Here is a 23,416-nt window from a genome sequence, read left to right as displayed (position 1 = left end):
CTAAAAATGGCTCGTTACATCCGTATAAATATTTTTTTGCTTTGTTAAAACAAGATCTTAAATGTGTTTATGACTACTCATTTTATCAATTAGTTTGTTATAACCCTTACATTATAATGTGGTTTTAGTGTAATTTATTTTATGGGTACAAGTTACCACCAAACAGCACCCAAGTTAGTATACTAATTACTGACTCACAGAAGTACCTGCAAGTTACCAAGCTAATCAGAAATGTAATTAAAGAAATATTGACATGAAATTTTCTACTTCATTTCTTGTGCTCTAAATGATGGTCTTCGACCTCAAAATCCTAGAAAAGATATTGAAAAGCCTCAGGGTGCCCTAAATATTTACTATAAACAGCATTTATATGGCCAGTTTTGGTGTCATTTCCCAGGATGTGTACTGTAAAATGCCGTTAATATGTACCCGCTTAAGAAGTGATTCTGGTTTAAATATAGTCGTGATGAATCCCCCACCCTGTCGCCATTGTGTAATGGCTGACCGCTTAAGCCGTTGTTACTTACCGCATGCTAAACGATTCGTGCATAGTATTTACTTCATTTTTTGGCGCTTACAAGCCCAGAATCGGGGAAGTGTTATCCACGCTGACCATAGATAGTGAAATTGCAGAGCAGACTTTTCACGCACAGCAGTCCCCACCGATAGTGACGTCAAAATATGGTGGTCACGACGTGTTTCCTACACCCACAGCTTTAGGCCCTTCCACATTGTTCACAACGACGTGGAAATGGGTGATGGCCTTTCCCGACACAGCGCATGCGTTTACCGTCACGAGGACATTCACAGAGAAGTGGGGCCCGATAGAGAAACTGACTTGCAGCTTTGCAGAGTTTGAGGATGCCATCGTCGTTACAAGGCCGCCACAGCGGCAAGTAAAAATCAGATTTTTTGCGGCATGCTCACAAACAAAACTTGTCTTCGTGTGTGTTAGTGAAAATTAAGATGTTCTTTTCTTGCTGGTAAGTCTATAGCCGCTTATATGCCATTGTCGGTTAATTAGTACATCGCTTAGTGCGTACCTCATCCACATTCCCTGCCATCTACGTATTAACGAGGCTTTACTGTATATGTGTTGCAACATCATGACACTGAAGGTGGTCACGTGGAAGCAGGCCATCGCTACATTTTGGCAATCGCTCCGCCTCATTTGGTCATCCACAATGCTGCCACTCATTGCATAGCCCTGGGGGTGAAATGCAAAAAACGCCCATGTACCGCGATTTGGGTGCGCGTTAAAGAACCACACGTGGTATAAATATAATCCACAGTCCCTCACTACGGCATGCCTCATAATGAAATCATGGTTTTGGCACGTAATACCCCAGAATAATAATAACAAAAATTGCATGGCCCAATAGAGCAGCATGACGGATGACCGAGCAAGTGCCAGAACGTCACTACATTCTGCTCCCACGTGACCACCACCTGTGTTATGACGTCGCAACACACAGTACACTACCTAACCGAACCTGGCCATAGAAAAGCTGTTATAGAAAATTATTTAGGGAATCCTGAGGCATTTTGCCTGCATTTCTTTTAGGGTTTTGAGTTTCAGGACCTTCATATAAAGCAAAAAATGAAGTCGAGATGATGTCAGTACTCCTTTCATTTACAGTAAGTTGAGCAGAGTATTTACGTACAGAGCGAAGTAGTTACGTACAAGCCTGTTAGTGTGTGACAGATGCTTTATCTACGGAGTTCCACACAGCTGACGGATTGAGTGACGTTAAGAAATGTTTTATTTAAGAAGGGATGGCTCTTTGACCTAATACAAGGAAGGGGGCCGGAAGTCACACTATGAGGAGCAGGATCTGCAACTGGTGTAAGAGCCTGGATTCTCTGGCAAAAGTCAGGAGATATAAACTAGGGATGTGCAAATGGCACGAGATTTCGAACATAAATTGAATATAGCTCCTGCAGTTCAATTCACACTCAATGAAAGATCTGAAATTTAACAGCTTTCAAAATTCCGAGTGCCTGCACAAGGTAAGCACAGATACAAATGATAACTGCGTGGTAGGTTTAAGAGTCTGCTGTTAGCATTTATCTCAACTCAACTGGAAGTACTTACCTATTTGTGCAAGCTCTGTTACAGAGAAGATTAACTTTTTCAAGTGCTTCCCATTCATATGAGCTATGAAAGTCAATTGCATTCAATCTAAATCAACAGTTTCATGATATTGGAACACATCTATCTAAGAAAAATTTATATAGTGAGAGTGTTGGTCTGCTACCACTTCTCAATGAGGCTACACAGCAGGTTTCTTAAAAGGCAGTTAAAGCTATGTACAAGCAAGTGTGGATCTTGGAAGACCCATTCTACTTTCACCAGCATTATGTTTGTCTTCAGTACACTGGCAATGAAAATTACATTTCCACATGCTACTCATTTGACATAATTGTTTTTAAGTAATCTGTTCTGTGCCTGAAAAGTCCAGCAGCAAGCGATGCACTGCTTGAGCAGTTTCACTTTAAAATTATGCACTGGCACTCCACAAAGTTCATTGCTTCTTTTATTTCACTTAGTATTTTCAGCTTTATTGTAACGTGAACTTAAAGCGATGCATTAATGCACAAGTTGCACTTTTCAGGCGCACCTGAAAGTGTCGCGGACCAGTGCTGCCTGGCAAGCCTTAAGCCCACCGTCAACTTCACGGCAAGGGAGACCCAGGTCATTGCACAGCATCTGCACATATGCCAGCTCCTTCTGGTTGAAGTCACCAACAAACGGCAGCTCCGTGCCAGGTTCTGCAGCAGCTAGTGCCTCGACTGCCTTGCGGATCACATGACGAGTGAATGGCTCCACAGCCTGTTCAGTGGCCAGGCGCAGACGCCTACAGCTGGCCTCACGCTCCTCACAGGCGCTGCCGTCAGTCCCAAGTGCACGCATCATGTTGCTGCTCGAAAAGGAAGGGCCACGTGACCATATTTTCTTTGAGAAATGTGCCTTCGTGCGTGACATCGTATGCCTCAAAGTGCTTCCTAAAGCAGGAACGGCACTCAGAGATTGAAGGTGGTGTGTGTAACATATCTGCAGTGAAATTACTGCATGCACCAACAGCCCTCTTTAATCACAGTACCAGTTTCATAACGACCAAAAGGCCCATATTTTTCATTACTCAGCATGCTCATTAGGGATTCATGTCTCCTACAGATATAAAAGACAGTACGATGCATTATGTCCACAAAACTACACCTAGACAGTGAGCCAGCATGCTGCTAACAAATGCAGTATCGAGAAAAGAAAAGAACATGTACCACACCGCCTTTCCCCCTTTTTCTTTCATCGATAGCTTTTTACAAAGCTTGACGATCAGCTAACATTTCTCATTTAGTTGATTTAGCTTCTTGCTAACCCTTTGCGGCACTTTGTCCACAGTTGTGCATACTAAGTTGACACATCAGAATAATATATACAAATGTAAATAATGACTTAATTCTATAGAGGGGTGTTCAAATACTGATTTCCTCATCGAATTGAATACAGTAGACTTCTGTGAATTTGACTTCATTTAATTTGATTTTTCAGTACATCCCGACCGAAGGTCCCGGCTTGGCGCCCATTCATATCTATGGGTCCAAGCTTTTGTTATTTCGATCCTAAAATTGGCCTTCACCAGATAATCAAAACTTGACCAGTCAACACGCCTGACCCCTATGGGTGACCCCGACCCCTTTAATGGCAGCGACTGCTTCAGTGGAGCTTAGGGGACAGTGAACGCATTGAACACATGTCATCTCTCTTCAAAAACGCCTGTTTCTGACCTGCCCCAGGAAGATTTTCAAGCAATAACCATAGTTGACTACGTCTGATCACAGTATTTACCCGATTTTAACACGTGCTTTTTTTTTCTTTTTCTTTCAAGAAAATTTGGCCTAAAATTGCCTGCACGGTAGAATCAAACACAAAAGCAACACTGCAGTCACGGCGTTTGTATGCTTTACCACATACCAAGAATTTACTGCGATGAAACTGACCTTAAAATTCGGCTGGTGAAGCTGACTTTAGGAAACCAGCTGCCATTGTTGAACACATATTAGACTCTCGCCCATATTTCTTGCTAAAACCTCGGGTGGACATTACATTTTTACTTTGATTAGCAGCATTAATGTCATTTCTACGTAAGTTTTTTACTTTGGAGACATAGAAAGTGGGCGCGCATTTAAGTTGGGGGCATGTTAGACTCGGGCAAATACTGCCAAATGAATCAGCAGTGTGTTTTCGGGTTTTTTCTGCATCTTGTTTAGTTTGACCAACCGGATAGTTCAATCAATTTCGTCAGGGTTGAATTAACGGAAGCCGACTGTATGAATATTCAAGAGAACTGTCTTCGAACACCACATAAACTAGTGCGAGCACACGAAGTAAACAGCACAAGCAGAGAAAAAAATTGCACTGAATTAGTGCTTCTGTGCACGAGCTACAATTGCCACAGGCGCACACAGCTCTGCGATTATTTTATGTCAGATAACTATAATGAACCTAGCCTCACCTAATTACTCTATTATTATTATTACTACATTATATTTGCATACATAGAATAATCACAGAGAGGACTAGCTAGCAACTGCCCCTAGAAGGGGCACAAGGCACACAGGAGAGAGATTAAGAGGGAGGGGGCATAGTGAGTGAAGAAGAGAGAGAGAAATAAAATAGTGATAACAACACAAGAACAAACACACAGAAGAATTGTTACTTATGTATTGAATTGGCTACTGCCAGGTTTTTTTTTTTTTTTTTCACCTTTTTTAGCTGTGGAATCTTTGTCGATATTTCCGAAGATATTCACGTATGTCTAGTGCACTCTTGATTACACAATTCCTCCATGTTGGCAGGTATCTCTACTGAATCAAATGCCTTTTCATAATCTATGAAAGCCATATAGAGAGGTTGGTTGTACTCTGCAAATTTTTCAATTACCTAATATAATCGATGACGTGGAGGTGATCCATTGTAGAATACCACTTCGTGAAGCCAGCCTAGTTGTTCTTTTGGTTGACTGAAGTGTAGCCCTGATTCCATTGGAAATTATCTTGGTGAATCTTTTATACAATACTGAAAGCAAGCTAATGGGCCTAAAATTCTTCAATTCTTTAACGTCTCCCTTCTTATGAATTAGTATAATATTGGCATTCTTCCAGCTCTCTGGTACACTTGAAGTCATGAGGCATTGCATATAAAGGGCCACAAAAGCCTTTCAAGCACATCTCCTTCATATTTGATTAAATCGACTGTTATTTAACTTTCCCTGTCACTTTTTCCTGGGACATGTTTTGCAAGTTTCTAACTTCATCGCTAGTTATAGAAGGAGCCTCTATATCCTGTTCATCACTACTTCCAATGAAGGTCGTGTGGCTGCTCTGGGTGTACAAGTCGGAATTCTTCTGCTACTTTTACTATATCATCTAATACAATGCTGAAACTAAAATGAATTACTTGAACAAGAAGACTACATAACCCTACAAATAATATATGTTTGTATGATAACACTTGTACCAACACATGCCACCAGATTTAAATTCTTTCCTTACACATACAGCAGCCGGCACTGTGGAATAAAACAAAGATTTTGTTGATCATAGACACAACACTGCTTCTGGTGCGTGCTTATGTAACCGAAAGCCTCTGCTGAACACAAAGGGCAGGCAACAAGTGAGCATACCGGCAGAGCTGAGCTACCTCCTGCTTTTGGTTGAAGAGGCCTCTGTTGAGAGCACAGAGCTCGCGCTCTATATGCAACGAGTTGGGCATCAGGGCATAGGCTCGCCGCTGCAGCTCAGCCGCCTCCTCAAACTCTCCGAGCATGCGCAGCCCCACTGCACACCGGTACAGTGCCTTGACAGAGTCAGGGTCCAGCTGGAGTGCACGCCGCGCGCTGGCCACCGCCTGCAGGGGAGTAAGGCAAGGTGTCTCTTTCCAGTGTGACAAACACTGAAAGAGGACACATGAGGCTAACCACAGCGCTCTCCATAATTTCCAGTGACAGAAAATGCACAGCAACTAAATGTCAACAGCTCCTCCCACCAAATGTGGTACGGGCAAAGCCATATTCACAGCTGCGTGGGCTCAACTGCATAATTAGCGTAGGGCAATGCGGTGTGTTCAGCTAAATTTTTCCATGCCATTGTAATGTAGCAATGCAAGGAGCTGCTGTTAGGCCTGCACAAGTCTAACACCCACTGGCTGTTGTGATCGAGCATTCACTTCATACTCTTGCAATTCGATAGACTAAAGTGGTGAAAGATAAGCACTGTTTCTACATGCGGAGCACCTTGCCTTGTTACTTCAATGGCAACACTGGCATTTCATTTTCTCTTTGCATTTATTGCCAGATTTCTATAAGTTGCCTTCACTGTTAGGGGCAGCAGTGATTCACATTGCTATATAGTACATGTATTGCAAGAATTCCCAGGCATGCCACTCTGACTGTGGAAATCATTTGCCACATTTAAAGGTAGCACGAACAGGAAGGATTTTCAGTACCGCCTCCTTCAGTCTAAGCACCTCCAGAGTACTATACCTACCTCAGGTGTTGCACATTCTGTTGTATACTGCAAGATAGCATTTCAGGACCAGAAGTGCCAATAAAGATACTGATGTTTAAAATGCATCTCATGCATCTGCTTGTACACACGTGCAGGCATTACATGTTTGCTCATTTATAGAAAGGTAAGAACCACACTTTGTAGCATTCAGCTCATTTCTTAATCTCAGCTGGACAACCTTTCTCAGGTTCAGTGTCAGCTTTCTAGTTTTAACAAAAGTGAGAGTTTAAGAAGCCCATGGCGGAGCACAGAATACATGATTACGAGTCCTACAGTTGTCAGTCATCAGTCCTGTTTTGCCACGAGAGTTTTTATGTTCTAATTACATGGTAATGAGAGAAAAATATTTGAAGAAGTACAGTAAAATCTTGTTGCAAGAGACACTCGGTTATAAGAGACATTTGAAAATGGTTTGGTTGGTTTTCCCATGTTCGCCACATTGACAACATCGCATACAAGACACATGGTTACAAGAGACACTCGCTTACTAAAGGCAAATTTTTTAGGTCCCTAGATTAATTTATTCACTGTTTAGAAGAGACACAAGCTAGACACGCTCGCGCAACGCGGCTGACCTTGTACCAATCGGTATGCACTGCAATTTTCACACCCTTGGCTCGATTCTGTTTCATTACGCAGCTCATTCCTCGTATGGCTGCGACTACAAATTGCACCAAACTTGCTGTCATTATGCTTTTATAATCGCTACACTGACCCTGCAACAGAGTACCATTGAGCTGGATTACCGTTGCAGCATCCACGGCGCTGGTCGCTTTGTACAGTTAAACCTGGATATAACGAAATCGAGAAATTCCCGAAAAACTTCGTTATAAAGAGGATTTCGTTTTATGCAGGTTCGGCACGAAAATTCGAAAAAGAAACGCTTACTGTATTTACTCGATTCTAACGCGCCCTCAATTGTAACGCGCGCCCGTTTTCCGTTTTCGTCGAAGCACTCATCCTTGGAATGTCACACCAGGTACTGGATGCGTGGACGCGTGTCGTTTCGCACAAGCGCGAGGCATTGGAAACGAAGAGCGAGCGTCACGATGGCGTCGTAGCGTCGTATAGTGTTACAGTAGAACCCCGCTGTTACGTTCCCGGGGGCTGCGCTTTCCCGGCTGGTATGTCGCTTTCGGCCGGTCCCGGCACAGCTCCCATAGAACCCAATGCATTGGTAACCCTGCTGTTGCGTCGCAACTGTGGGACCGTTCCCGCATGATACGTTGCGAACTGCCACCCCGCGCCGGCCCGAGCGGCCATTTTGACTTTTCTTGTCGCTTGGCTTGGTGGCTTGACGATGGCATTGGCCGCCCAAAATGCCGGGGGCGACAACTATGACATATTTTCGGTTTCCGCCAGCAAAAGTATGGCCCTTGAGCTCCGTATTTGCTATGTAAAGATGGTGTCTATGACACGTTGTGGCCCTAAAATTGGTTTTGGCTCATAGATATTCTGTATAAAGTCCAAGGGCGATAACGCAGTCGCCGCGCGTCATATGCTGTATGTGCGAGTGAAAGCGTGCGAGGGGAGCCGACGACCACGTCTAAATCTCGCGCGCGCAAGAAAAGCAGGAAGGAAGCGCGCCTTCTTCCGTTGCGCTTGAGGCACCAGCGAGGGGGGAGGGATAGCGGGGTGGCGTTGTACTGTACTCTGGCATCAACTGCGTACTGCGCGCGGTCGCGCGGGCCATATCTTGAAAGCGATCTGCGTTGGGGCAGAGCCTAGCAGTGTAGGTGCGTCGGCAGCTCGTCGCTTTGTGCGTGCTGTGTGTTCTCGGCGCTCAGTTTGCGTCGAAGCGATAGACAACAGCACGAAGGTCACTTCGCTCGCTTCTCCAGCGGCGCTTCCACACGCCGCCAGCGTTTGACAGCGCGTGTCCGCGCTCTTCGAGTGTGATGTGTCACAGCTTGTACCAGCTAGCGCGTCGGCAACATTAACTGGAAAAGGAGAGTGTGCCGGCTTGGCGGGCTAGGCCAGCTGCAGCAAGCGGCAGGATCAGGTTTGAATGAGGGGAGGGGGAAAGGTCACGCCCGCGGCGGCAAGATCGGCGGGTCAAGGGATGCAGGCCCGCCTCGCACACGCACGCACGCACACGTGAGCTCGCTTCGCATTCCGTCGTGGCGGAGAAGGTGCTTCCGGCTGCTGCTCGTGCAAAAATGACAAAATTTGGGGCGAAATCGCTAGGTTGTCGGAGGGGAAAATTCATTATATCGAGGGGGTCTCCTGCTGCCACTTCGTTACATAGAGGGTCTCAAATACATGTGCTTCTATGGAGTAACGGCGGGGAATAGAAAAACTTTGTTATATCCAGGAATTCGTTACATGGAGGTTCGTTATAAGCAGGTTTAACTGTATACTGGTAGTCAGACTCTGACTCTGGCGCCATCGCCACGTTTCCATGAGACGGCTCTGTTCGAAATGCCAGGAGCCGAATAGCGCCGAGCGGACACGGGCGGATGTGCGAACGGCCCGGTTTTCTTGCTGTGGGTCTTTGCCACTCTTCGCTTGCTTCCTGTTTCATGTCACTATCGCTCCGTTCGCAGTTCGTATCCCCCTCTTCTCCGCTCGTGCACTTACTAGGTTGCGTGGAACTGAACCGCGGAAGGGAAGCCATCATGCAAGCGTGGTCGTGCCGGGGCTAAAGACAGCCGACATAAAAAAATGTCGCAGTCTCACCCCAAAGGCGAAGCAAAATAGTAGACGACTATACTAACTAAGGAAAGTAATTTTATCGGCCGTATAAACTTGTAAACATTCGCATATTAACTAAATTAACAAGCACGGTATAACACGTGCACAGGTAAACATGAACACATCTTGCTTGATGACCACGAAAACTCGCTGTCAAAACGCTGGAGTGAGGAGGCGCAGCAATAGCAGCGAGTGAATTGACCTTCGTGCTGCTTCTCGCTTCAATACGAATGAAACGTTGAAAGCACAAGGCATACGAAGCTTCCAGCACTAGTTGCGCTTTGTTCACATCGCAGATCACTTTGCAGATGAGGCCTGTACGGGTGCGGACTTTTTCCACGTCGCAGGTCACTTTCAAGATATGCTGGAGTAAACCCTCCCCATCCCCTTGCCTCGCGCGCGAGATGAAGCCACAGTTCGTCGGTTGACCCTCGCAAGCTTTCACTCGCACATACTGCATACGGCACGCGGCGATGTTACCGTGTTTGGACTTTATACAGAACCTCACAGTGCCGTCCACGACCATGTCCACAGCAGAAATGCGCTTGGAGTGTCCATATAATAAAAAAGAAAAACCAATGCAGCATCCCGCGTTACGTTCGACTGTGAGCGGACACTATAGACTCCCCAGGAGTTCTACGGTACGGAGTAGCTGTGCGCCGTTTGCACACACGGCTAGCACACGGCCGCATTAATAGAGGTGGAGGAGGATGACAACGAGGACATTGCAGGACAGAAAGTGTCGGCAGTTGAGGCTGATGAACATCTAAGAGCACTTCAAAGGTATTGTGAGCAATAGGAAGGCTTGCAAAATGAAGTGCTTTACCTGCAGAAGTTGGGAAGAAAGCTAATACAATCTACAGTCACTAAGGAACAGACTACTATGAATGACGTCTTTAAGCCATCCTGAGCAATTTCCTGTAATGTGTTTAAACACACGTTGATGCTGATGTATAATAGTGTGATCTGGTCCAACTCCTCAGTGTTTTTAGAATTTTTGGTTACAAGAGATCTTGGTTACAAGAGACATGCTTCCCGGGTCCCTTGAGTGTCTCTTGTAACGAGGTTTTACTGTATTAAGTTTGTAAGATAAAGGGCATGACTTCCAATTTGAAAGCTGTTATCTTAAAACATCTCTTTCAGTCATTTTCAGTGTGCTATGTCCTGTGTAATTAGTTTTTCTGTGCTTTACTCGAACCATGTACGCAAAATGTGGAAAGTGCTGCGTGATTGAGTGTGCTACGACAGCAGGTGGCCCAAAAAGTTAGTTGAAGGAATTGAAACCACTCAATGCCTGACTGCAATTGCCTGGTCATTGCGTAGACTGCTACATCATTCAGAAGACGCGGTTGACGATCATTGGAAGCCAACACAAACACTGACAGCTGGGCATTTCCAAGCAACTGCCAAGTCAGGCAATGAGAGGAGTTAGTTCCTTAATTCAAATCACTTTTTCAGCGTCTGGTGATGTGCACATTGGGCGCTCAATCATGTTGCACTTTTCATATATTTTGTGCGCTACTAGTAAAGCATGGAAAATATAATTACAGAAGACACAGTACAATGAAGACCACTGAGTATGATGTTTTAGGATGAAATAACAGCTTTCCCATTGAATAAAAAAATTAAGATCTTGTCTACATAACTTTTTCTAATTAGAAAGGCAATGAGTGCACAAATATCTTGGTGCCAGAGGAGACCTCATGACAACGCATGGTTGATCTCAAAATCGTATATATTGTATTAGACTCTTCAACAGCTTTCCAGTGACAACAAAAACGTCCCATGGTTATCCTATTGGCATCCACTGCCAGGACATAGATATCCTATAGGATGTGTTGAATATATTCAGCGGATGTCCCTCACATGATCGTTTTGCCGCATGTTTCGTGTCCCATGGACATCCCTTGCATGTCCACAAGGGACATTATGGGGACATGATGTGCACATTTGACGAACATATGCCGAAGTGTTCTGCACATTCTTTCTATAATGCATATTTCGGTCGCAGCACGGGCTGTGTACAAATGCAGTGGGCAGAGCGCCCACGAATCAAAAACTGATACATTGTGTGCACACATTACGCGCGCACACATGAGTGCAGTATACTCATTCTTCTAGGCCTTCCACCAATCGCAAGTGGCTTATTGAACTAGATAACTGAAGTTTCCAAAGTAAATTGCATCACAAAATTCGTAAAGTACAACATACACACGTGCTAGCTGCACACGATAGCTTTGGCTTCGGATTGTAATTCGAACATGTGAGAAAAAGTAATTCTGTTATGGCGGAAACTCAAAGAGAAAGTCTAAATTGGAGGACGTTTAAACATTCACACATTGTATGCCGAAAATGATATCTGAGGGATAACCTTGGGTCGCAGTAGGATATCCGAAGCAGGTCTACGTGCGATATCCTTGCGACATCTGCGGTAGGATATCCGAAATTGGACGTTCAGCGGATGTCTTACTTGTCTCCGAAATGGTGCAGACATTGGGAAATGATTTGGATGTCCTATGGATGAAGTATTTTCACTAGGTATGAAGTGTTTCCACCCTGTATACCTACAACGCAAACATATCCACACACATCCACACACGTTCCCACTATCCTGAGTGAATTATGATTACCGTAACCATAGGAATGAGAAGTTCAAAGCTCATTGCGATTTCTGGCTTCTGGTTCCTGTGGTGTCCACCGAATGATAATCCAATGCAGGACTCCTCTTTTCTTTTATCTCCAAAACAAAGCTGGTGTGGTGTAGTTTATTTTGCTAAATAAGAGCACAAGTGAGCCAAAACCTTCTCGCCCTCTGAACTGATGATGGTGTGATGTATGCAAGCAGATGTATGTGATGCACTTAAAACATCGATATCTTTGCTGGTGTTTCTGGTCTTGGAAATGCTATCTTGAAGTGTGCAACAGTATGCGCAGCACCTGAGATGGTTATAGTACTCTGGAGGTGCACAACACAGGTACAACAGCTGTGCTTGCTCGCCTGGCTATGACACATGCCCTTGCCCTGTGGTCATACTGATCCACTGACTTGGTACTTCAGTACTACATGCGACAATGTAGAATGTCTTGTCTCGGCTGTTAATATTTTTCGATTTCATTGTAAGCCCCCATCTCTAGAACCTACCAGTTTTGCATTACGCATCCGCAATGCGCACTGTGCTTGGTTGGCGTATAGCTTCAACAGCAGCTCACGGTGGCGGTACTCGCTGTCCGCAGTCTCCTGCATCCACTCCAAAACTTTGGCGGCCGCAGCATAGCAGCGTGCTGCACTTGCATAGTCGTCAGCGCCATAGAAGCGGTTCCCATTTCGGTGCTTGCGGCAGCACATCTGCACTCAAAACAGAGCGAGCAATGGGCATCCATTCATTAAATAGGCTGTGTCTAAAATTGCAAGGCATACCTATCAGAAAAGCATGCGTTTTTGATCATTTCATCATTACGCTCCAAGGATCGTTCACATCTCGTTAGTTTTGGTTCGTTGCACAGATCACAGTCTCTCCTATGTGATTGCCAAAAATTGTTTCATGTAGAGCTAAATTTAAGTTATAAGTGCTGGCATGAGACTCACATTTGTTGACAATTTATGCATAAAAAATTATCAAATTCTTGAACACATTCTGGCATAACACTTCAATTTGCCTGGGAAAATGTGTTCTATAAGATAGACTAATAATCTGTATTATTACTCCTCTCCAAGCACTTTTTCCTGAACTAGGCATCATATCTTAATTCATTAAGACTGACCCATAAATCTTTTCTGTGTCTAAAAAGAGTAGCTGCAACTGTCTTTCTTTATTTGTCTATTCATTGTCAGTACACCAAGTGCTTGATTGTTACAAATAAGATTAAGCAAATAAGTTTTTGTAGTGTGTGTGTGTATGTACATATATATAAAATATATTAAAATTTATTTTTTATTTTATTCATTTACAGATACTGCAATCCCCAAAGGGATTTTAGCAGGGTGGAAGTATAATATATCAGTGTACAAATACAGGAAACAAAACCAAGCAAGATGGAGTACATTGCTTATACAAACAACATCAGTTTTGAATAAAACGCAGCAAAATAAAATGTAATGAAGGTCATATTTGAGCTTGTAACCAAATCAACAGAGGTTAGGAGCAAATGAAGACAACGAAGGCTGAGTAACTTCAATATTAGTCAAGTTATTCCATTCAATCACACTTCTAGGAAAAAAGGAATATTTAAAACAATTGTTTTTTATGCGGAACGGTGTCATTGCTAGCTGATGCCTCTGTCTTGTGGCATAACCAGACGAAAATTTAATTATATCAGAGATGTTAATATATTGTAATGTTCATTTCCAAGCCAATATAAAAATTTTGGTTGGGAAACTCTATTGCGCTCTGTTAGTGCACGCATGTTGGCTTGTTTTAAATGTTCTGTTACTGAGGTACAGGAGAAGCTATTGTAAATGAAGCAAACTGCCTTTCTCTGCACCTGTTCCAGCTTTTTGATGTTAGTTTGCGTAAGCAGGATCCCAGATAACTGGCTGTATAATCTAGTAGTACTGGGTGTATAATTGTTTTGTACGCTAATAAGCGAACGGTACACGTGGACAGTTTTAATGCTCTCCTAAGGAAAAACAATTTACGACAGGCATTAGTAGTTACAGTATCAATGCGCCGATTCCATCTGAGGTTTTTAGTTATCTATAGGCCAAGGTGCTTACATTCTGTGACCTCAGATAGAAAAATATTGTTAGCCGAGTAATTGAAACTAAGGTCACCAAATTTATCTATTCGCGAATGCTGAACACATTATTACAGTATACAGAAAACCTGTATTTGAAGTGATAAGATTGGGGTGTAAGCTTCTAACTTTTTTTTTTGGTGCCCTTGGAAAACTTTCATTTCTAACAAGTAAAACAATACACCCATTTTTATTTTTTGTTGGTGTTATAGTTGCATCACACATAACTTACAATATACTTGCTGAAAGTAGAAGTATGCAATAAGCTTTTTGAAACTATCACTGCTCATACAACAAATAAACATTTAGGCAAACACAGAAGAATGATACTTAGAGTTTGATTTATTTAATCTTTTGATGTATTCAATAATTCATGCTCAAAAAGGTGCCACAAATAGCTGAGAGAGAATGCTATCACATGTAATCATACATTACATATCATATTCTTTCTTTCCTTTTCATTTAGCAAAAGTGAGGGCACGTCAGAGAAGGCTGCTGCCCTGTGCCTAACCCCCCCTTAAATCTGCTGTTGCCTTGACACAGGGATGGAAGCAGTCAAGGGAGTTTTCGAGCAACTCTGTGAGCAGCAAATTTGGCATTTTGGAGCAAGTTTGGAGAAGGAATTTCCAATTTTGGAGCAGCTTGGTAATGCTCAACATTAGTGAAATGCAGGAAAATTAAGAAACGTGTTCTTTATTTTACTTTGCAGAACACTATTAAGTTACGGCGAATCAGCTCAGCAGAGGCATGCAAGTTGTAGTAAAGTTCTTGAAAGGGAATCCACCCGACAAAGGATGTTTCAGAGAAACCACCTTTAGATTACATACTGGATGTGCCAACTAAATGTGGCCAAGGGCTTTACGCGAATATTGCCCACTCACTGTATGTTGATAGGCTTTTAGTAATGTTAATCAAGAGTTCTTATTTTTTGTCGTTGTGCACAAGCACTCAATTAGCTATATTTATTAGCTTATTCGATAATGTGCCTGTCACGGAGCGGCATATTTTCGAGAGTTCGAGTGGTTTTTGACGCCAATTAACGGCCGCCAATAACACTGGTGTCCTCACTATGCGGCGTATAATTTCGATTAGCGACTGTCACGGAGCGACATATTTTCGAGAGTTTTCGAGTGGTTTTGACGCTGATTAGCGACACGCCGAATTACGGGCGTCAAAAACGTGGGGTCCTCACTGTGCAGCGTATAATTTCGAGACAATCGACACGCCGAATTGCGGGCATCAAAAGCGTCATGGCCTCACGGGGTGGCATCTCGATTCGAGACGCGACACACTGATTACGGGCCCAGAAGTGTGCGTGTACATCCGCTGGTAGTACCGGCTCGACCTTGGCCCTTGACCTTGGAGAGAGGGGAATCTACCGTTCTTGTCCATGGTGAAAGGAGCGCGGCGAAGACTTTTGGGAGGAGCCGTGAATTAATTAGTTGAACTCTGCATACCGGCAGTTCCCCTACATAGGGAACTAAGGAAAGGAGAGGTTATTTAAGCGCAGGTTTTGGGCCCTAGTCTAGAAGCTGAACCTATGCGCTGCTGAAAAGCCGTTGGGGGGCTAGTGCCATCCAGTATCGCCTGGGCCGCCTGGCCACGTCGGAACTCCGAGGAACTAGTTGACGTACGAGACGACAAACCAACGTCTGCAACGAAGCTCACGGTAGTTTGCCTCAAGTTAGCTCAACCTGCTTGAGAGAAGACGTCAAATCTAGACTCCCGGGAAACCCAGCTCGGCAATCGCATCCACCTCGACAAGATCGGACCGCCAGCATTCTTCGGGAAGGCTTTGTGCACCGACTTCATGGTTTATGGACTTGCTGCTGCTGCCCGGCCACGCGTATGACATCGGTTGTTTTCCTTTCAACTTTCTTTTAGTCAATTACTGTTAAGTGTATTCTTGTATATTTGATCCGCGCCCTGTTTCATTTGTATATCTACTGTTAATGGCTCGTATTTATTTGTCATCATCATTGTGCTATATTAAGTTCAAGTGTGTTAGTCTGTCTTGTGTTCTTTTATTATTTTTATTAATTTGTGTATATTTATCAGTCGATAAATGTCAGTTTTTTTTTTTTTTGTTTACTCCCGACTCTGACTCTTTTCACTGTGCTCGCTTGAGTACGGAACGACCAACCAGCTTGTCTACCCCGTCGATCGACTTTGCGCTGACGACGAATCGGGGACAGCTGTGACAGTGCCAATGTAAAGGTTCTGAAGGACATTGAGAAATGACCTATAACAGCGTGTAAAGCAACCAATGCCCTGTTTGATCTTTTTCGCACTCAAAAAAAAAAAAAAGAAGAAAAAAGCTTCAAATTTAAAAGAAAAACATTTACATTACAATACGTCCCTGCGCCAATAATATTAACATTCTTGGTTGTAAACATCATCTAGTATTTATTGTGTATATAAAGCGCGTGAAAACAAGGGACGCAGTCTTGTAACAGTTTCAAAAGAGAAATGTTACAAGATCGTGCCAGTCCGCATTTGATAAGGATCAAAGATACGCACAGCCGAAGCTGCTGTTGCGTTGAGAAAAGAGCATGGCCGCTTGTTCCAAGTGTCCGCATTTGATGAGTTTTGCGTTTAGATTGATGCAATCTATGGAGCACGGAGGCGTTGTAATGGACACAGCACATTTAAAAAAATTTCATAGGCCTTTGTTCTCACTAAAAAAAAAGGCCCGCACTAATCCTAGGTGCAGGTATTGATCATATCTCAATGTCCTCCACAACATTTTCGTTGACTTATGAATTATGTGAGCTGTGGGAACGCTGTGGGAAAGCTTATAAATTTAGTTAATTAAATGTGTTTGTGCACAATGAACAAGAAATGCTCACAGTGACCACCATGAACAACACCCATCAGTATAAAGTGAACGGTGTTTGGCGTAGTGCCTTCTGCTATTATTAAATTCTTGGTGACCTTCAGTTGGGGTAGCACTATACCACAGAATAAATGTAAAGTTACTTCTTTGGTCACTGCATGTTTACCAGTATTCCACATCATGTGCTAAAGAAAGAAAATGATGTTTTTGAAAAGAATAAATGGTAAAGAATTTCAATGGCTTCCTGATCACTGTTGCTGACCAATATATTGCACAAACTCGTTTATTTGGGCTGCCCTACAAAGGCCAATTTCAAACGGCGGCCGATATTTTGGACACCGAACGATGGCTTAATAAAATTTTCGGACTCGATCTACGCAAGTCGCATCATGAACATCGTTGTCATGAACGCAATCTCTGTTGTTTGCATATTCTCTGACCTTTTAAGACTGCCATTTGGCCACTGAGGTTGACTAAAACCAAAACTTTACATCCTTGGCTTGCATTCTGTGGTGGCGAAAATCTGATTTTGTGAGGTGTGGTCGTGCAGAAAGTAGAGTACCAGGAGTCCAAAACTGAGTGACGATTACGGCTGCCCTGGATATTTACAGTCAAGAAGTTACAAGAATGCAAGCAGGTCGTTTGTCAGTGCGCTGCGTCCCAGTAACTGGACGTGGCGAACGTGTGAAATCGATTGAAACGTTGCACTCATGGTGTTCACCATAAATTGATGCAGATTTACCAATAGAGCACACAAGCAAGCCCTAAAATTTACAACGAAACTGCTGAGCTACACGCTGAACAGACTGTACAAATTATACATTCAGCTGAGAGTGCGGCTTTCTTTCCCAACTGCCCCTTAAAAGGAGCCCTAGTTCAAATCATCTTTAGCTGGTCCGCATAATATGTAAACGCGTAAGACCTTCATAAAACATTCTAATGCATTGTATACCATAAAACGATTTTCATTTTCCTGTGGTCAAGTTACAATCCGCCACCACCACACCCACACCAAAAGGAAGCCGACGCTGAAACAGATTGCTTAGGCTTCGATTCCAAGGCTAAACGCTAGCCAACACATAGCTGTGTGGTTGCACTGAACACACACATCTCGCAAAATTTAGCGACTTCATTCGAAATTAGCGTTTTGACACAGGTTAGTGCAGCTTGATGGTTTGGCGCAAGATGGCGCAAGTGGCGCAGCACTTTCATCTCTGCTTGACAGGTGGTCAACAGCAGTGGGGGATGTGCCTGAAAGTAGTAGACAGGAGAGCACTGCACGGGCCTGATTTTTCGGCCCGAGCCCGGCCCGGGCCTGCTTTACGAGGCGCTAGCCCAGCCCGGGCCCGTAATACAAAGCACGAGCCCGGCCCGGGCCCGGGCGTACATGACCGAGACCAGCCCGGGCCCGGCCCGGGCCCGTGGTTCCAAGCCCGGGCCTGGCCCGGGCCCGGGCGTTCATTACTAAGCTTAGCTTGGGCCCACGTGTGCATGACCAGGCCCGGCCTGTAAGAAAAAAAATTTTTTTTTTTTTACTTACAGATTGTACTGTATCTGTCAGCCTCACCTTCTAGAGGTTTAAAAAGCTGCAGTATAAAGCAATAAAAGGCCGAAATCTTTGTTTCTCCCGCGGGAACATCAGTAATCCGGCCCATTGGCTGTGCTACTATTTTTCTGGTGGTGCGCATGCACTTACCTTGATTTGTACGATATGGTTCTATGATGACATTTAGCATCCAAATATACAGGGCGTTTCATTTTAGCTGAACCAAATTTTTAAAGATTGCCTGTGGCAGATAGCGCAATTATAATCCTTGATCTAAACTACTCGATGAGGCGGCCATTACTTACACAAGAAATAAAAACACCTAATTGAAGAATTAACATTATTACGCTAATTAACGTTTTAATTATTTATTTTATGGCACATCTTTCAATCTACGAATTATAGCCGCTGAGTTCGCAAGGCGTATCCACTTGGAACGAATTCTCAGGACTGAACCGTTTCGATATATTAATTTTCAAAGTGTCCGACGAAATGCATGGGCGTTCCAGTTAACTTTTTGACGAAAATGCTGTTTTATGCATTGAAGCACAAAAGTAACTGGCCTTAGCTCTAAAATAATGCCATAGTATCGAAACTGGTAATAGTGCGATCGCAAAAGCGGTAACATGGAAATGGTTTCAGGAGTGGTTCTTTGTATAATTTATTTTTCCTTACGCGGAAACAAGGTTCGTTTTTGCGGAAAAGAAAAAAATTAGCGTAGCTTGCACTGGCGGCGCAATGCTAAAGAGACAGCGGAGATGATGGGCACCTAGCTAGTCCTGGCTTTTGGGCTAGGCTAAGCACTACCAAGTCATCCCCAGAATTTCCCGGAATTTATTTATTATTGATTGATTATCGATTAGCTATTGGTTGGCTATCGATTGTATATTGCAAGATATTGGCCACGTATTTGGGATAGGCTAAGCACTACCAAGTTATCCGAATTTATTGATTATTCATTCATTATCGATTAGCTATTGATTGGCTGTTGATTGGCTATCGTAAGGTATTGGCCGCGTATTTGGGCTAGGCTAAAGTCATCCCCAGCATTTTCAAGTATTTATTGATTATTGATCAATTATCGACTAGCTATTGATTGGCTATCAATTTCTTATCGATAGGCAATTCGTCCCCACCATTCTTAGCTTGACTTAACCAGGCTCAGCTTCGCTAGTTCACAGGTGTATGTGCTATTGCGCTTGGACCCTTTCTGCACTGCTGCCAGGATCGGCCCACATTTTTGGATTCAGTGGACACATTAGGCCCGGCTGAAACAGCTCCGCTGTTAAGAATGACAACTTCATCTGTTTTACTATTTTTTTGATAAGATATAGTCATCTGATAAGATATACAGTCAAGAGAGCGGGGTGGATCTGAGAACAAACGGGGATAACCGATATTCTAGTTGACATTAAGCGGAAAAAATGGAGCTGGGCAGGCCATGTAATGCGTTGGATGGATAACCGATGGACCATTAGAGCTACAGAATGGATACCAAGAGAAGGGAAGCGCAGTCCAGGACAGCAGAAAACTAGGTGGGGTGATGAAGTTAGGAAATTCGCAGGCGCAAATTGGAATCAGCTAGTGCAAGACAGGGTTATTGAAGATCGCAGGGAGAGGCCTTCGTCCTGCAGTGGACATAAATATAGGATGATGATGATGATGACAGTCATATTGCACGTGTCACTTCCCCTTGGCACAGAATGTGTTGAACCATGCAATGCATAACGGTCGCGTGTGTTCGAAGGCCTACTTAGGCCCTTCAATGAGTTTGGCCCGGGCCCGTGGCTTCAAGCCCGAGTCCGGCCCGGGACTGCGACCTCAAGCCCGAGCCCGGCCCGGGCCCGCGGCCTCAAGCCCGAGCCCGCCAACAAATGCTTCGGACGGCCCGGCCCGGCCCGCGGGCCGGGCCGGGCCCGTGCAGTGCTCTAGTAGACAGTGCACCAATTTAATTTGAGTTTCTTAACTCTTATCAGAATGCATTAAAGACACTCTTTTCTAGTGTAGTACACCAAGCTACAGAGTAAATCAATATGGCTTTCTCTTTAACCAATACAGATGGAAGAACCGGGAGCCCTAAATACCCACTCCAATCTGAAACAGGTCAACATGTACAGGTGATGCTTGTGGCTTTTCGTGTCCTTGCATTGCCTTATGTGCACACTCTTACTTTTTAAAGCAAGGCTCTTTCTGCCTAGCCCACCGCCTTTTGCGTCTCGGCCAGGTTTCTTATCATCAAATAGCTCAATACAAGTGCAGCTCAATCTCATGATACAGAAAAACACTGCCACATGTTTCCAAGCACTACATGCAAGAGTGACTAAAGTGCGTGGATAAGAATGTGAAGGGATGTTGTAGGTCGCTAGAAGAGAGAAACTCATGTGCATTATTTGTGTTTTGGTACATTTTTCTAACCATTATGCGTAGAGTGGAAGAGATGCACAGTTAGAGCCGTGGAGGGGCACTTAGTAAGAGAAACGTGAACACAATTTTTGTTTTGGTAGGCTGTAACTCGGACGGTGTGGCTAGGCGAGGGACAGCATATGGAACTGGAGAGACGGGTTTACGTCATGCACACATTCTACCCCTACAAAACTCGGTGTCTAAGAGGAGGCATCGGAGAATTCACACACATGGGCGCCAAATACACATTGCATTGAACATTCACAAGACAGTCTGTTTGATTCACAAGGTAATCCACTGAACTCTCAAAAGACCAAGCATGTGGCTTTTAACATGACTTTGCGTTATCCTAGCTAAAGGACATGGGCATAAACATTGGTTTCCACACTCTTTATCACCTAAACAACGCCCTGCTTGTCTAGATTACAACAACTGCAGTGAATCTGCTTAATACTTTTGCTTGGCTCCTCCCCTAGAGCGCCCTCACGTTCTAATCCCGACCGCCTTATAATTGAATAAATGTTAGTTAATTCAGGTTTAATGGAGCAAAAGTGACAAATGCAACAAACAGCTGGCCCCTAGAGTTATATAGGAAAGGCCTATTGTGCTACATGAAAATGCAGCATGACAATGATTTTACCTCATACACAACGTCAAAGGGAAGCTCTCTGTAGTCTTCACGCTCCAAACCGTCCATGTCACCATCAAACTCAGTCTCTATGAAATTAAGCAGTGTCAACTCGTAGAGCAGAGTGGCACGTGGTGGGATGCGAGGCCGGCAACCCAGGTCACCAAACCCATATTTAGGTGAGACCACTACACGGCACTGTTCACCTCGACGCATACTCCGTACTGCCACTGCCAGACCAGGGACCATCAGCTCTTCAAGACTGTGTTGCCAAGAGAGAAAGAAGAGAGAATGCCATGTTTCACGGCTGCACCAATGATTGATATTAGTAACACAATCCAGCACTTTTACCTAGCAGTGTACGAATATACTGAATATTGAATTCAAATAAGTTAGTATTCGATTCTAAAGACACCTTTACTATTCGAAATATCTGAACTCCCGAAAATTGCCGTTGTCGTTTTAAGTCAGCTTCAGCACATGCAACTATGTTTTGCGGTGAAGCATACATTGTGGTCAAGAACGTTGCCGTGCAGTAAAGCATATCAAAAGTAAGAAGGCGGCACTGTCACGGGGTCCCTGCTGGTGCTTACCTGACACTATCAGCTCAGGTATGCTCACTGTGCTGCCTGTTCATGCATTTGGACAACACCAGCCGCTAGGTGGAAACTTCTGTGTCTGCTAATAATCTGGCCAAGCACCTAAAAACATGGTTTGCAAACTGCAAATTTGACTAAGTAGCAAGTTTGGCAATCTTTTTAGACCCTAGTTCTAAATTAGTTGAGTACCACTAGGTTGCTTCAGTGGCAAACAGGATTTTAAAAAATCCACGCATCTCCACGAAGTGAATCATGACGAGTAAGCGAAGCACTGGGGATTGTTCTTACCGTAAATCACCCGTGTCATTGCCCACTCGAGCATGTAAATGAATGACAACGCATGTGTACAGTATATACAATGTTTTATTTGTCATAACTCGTATGTCGTGTTGAGTTCTGGATTCCATTTTCCCTTCATTATCACTGCTTTGTGGTCCATGAAATGTAGAGCCAATGGTTCTTCGATCGGATCTAGCCTGAAGTTGGCAAAGACAAGGTCTATGCATGTTTCCCTGGTGGTTGTTTCCAGTCATACGAAATGTATCGTAGAGCGTATCGAGACGTGATATACTGCACAAGCCAGTCGCTGTCCGTGATGTCTACGTTGAAGTATCTGACAAGTATGAAAGGGTTGTTCTTGTGCTTTGTTTCGTATTCCGCGCATGGCTAGATCGATGTACTTTTCTACGTGTTCGCCATTGTGAGATTGGCTAGTTATTGGTAGGTCGAGATCCACCGCGGTCCCTGGCAATTTCACGTACATCCCAACACCACCCGCCGAATGCTCCGCTTCTTCTGTGCAGACGACGGGGAAGAATCCATTGATGTGCGGTCTCGCGTTCCACGTTTTGGTAAAGCAAAGGATGTCTGCTTTCGTTAGTATGGGATCTCGTTCAACGTCTTTTGCGTGGGCATTGAGGGAGCACAGCCGCGTAGAGAAGAGAAGCGGGGGTCGGGAAGTGAGCTAGGAACTAGCGAGGAGGAGACCACGTGTGCATGCGCCGCGCCGCCCTCCTGGTTGCTATGGCTACGGCGCGGCCAACATTGGCCGTGAGCATGGACAATGTGGACGGACGGACAAGCCTCGACCCTAAGTTGCTTCGCCCCTAAAACCTGTCTCAAGAAGAAGCAAGGAAACACCAAGGAACCCAGATATGTCCTCAGCAACGAAAGCTTCTGAAGAGGCTCCTTCCACGTCAGCACTCCGGAAAGATGTTGCTAAACTCATCAACCAGCAACAAATTTCACTTGCTTGTGGCAGCAATTTTCAATGCCACAAGCACAGATTGGGGGGGGGGGGGGGGAGGTCCGTCATTCTGGTAGAGGGTGCTATCTGTCATTTGGGTTAGGAGGGATTCCAAGTGGCGTCTTGAAGCCAAATTTCTTTCCTTTTCTAATATCTTGGC

General features: G+C 44.2%; 1 protein-coding gene across 1 annotated transcript in view; it reads right to left on the bottom strand.

The window, feature by feature from the left end:
- Window positions 1–2,517: 2,517 nt before the first annotated feature.
- LOC119456545 (inactive peptidyl-prolyl cis-trans isomerase FKBP6-like) overlaps window positions 2,518–23,416 on the bottom strand; it is a 33,600-nt gene continuing 12,701 nt past the window's right edge. The window contains exons 3-6 of the mRNA XM_037718376.2: window positions 21,424–21,673; window positions 12,407–12,610; window positions 5,688–5,911; window positions 2,518–2,921 (exon numbers count right to left, since the gene is read on the bottom strand). Coding sequence (XP_037574304.1) covers window positions 2,612–2,921; window positions 5,688–5,911; window positions 12,407–12,610; window positions 21,424–21,673 — 988 coding nt within the window. The 3' untranslated portion in view covers window positions 2,518–2,611. The remainder of the gene's footprint in view (window positions 2,922–5,687; window positions 5,912–12,406; window positions 12,611–21,423; window positions 21,674–23,416) is intronic.

Source organism: Dermacentor silvarum, chromosome 6, assembly GCF_013339745.2.
Source record: "Dermacentor silvarum isolate Dsil-2018 chromosome 6, BIME_Dsil_1.4, whole genome shotgun sequence".
NCBI lineage: Eukaryota > Metazoa > Arthropoda > Arachnida > Ixodida > Ixodidae > Dermacentor > Dermacentor silvarum.
This window is presented reverse-complemented; position numbering and strand designations above follow the sequence as displayed.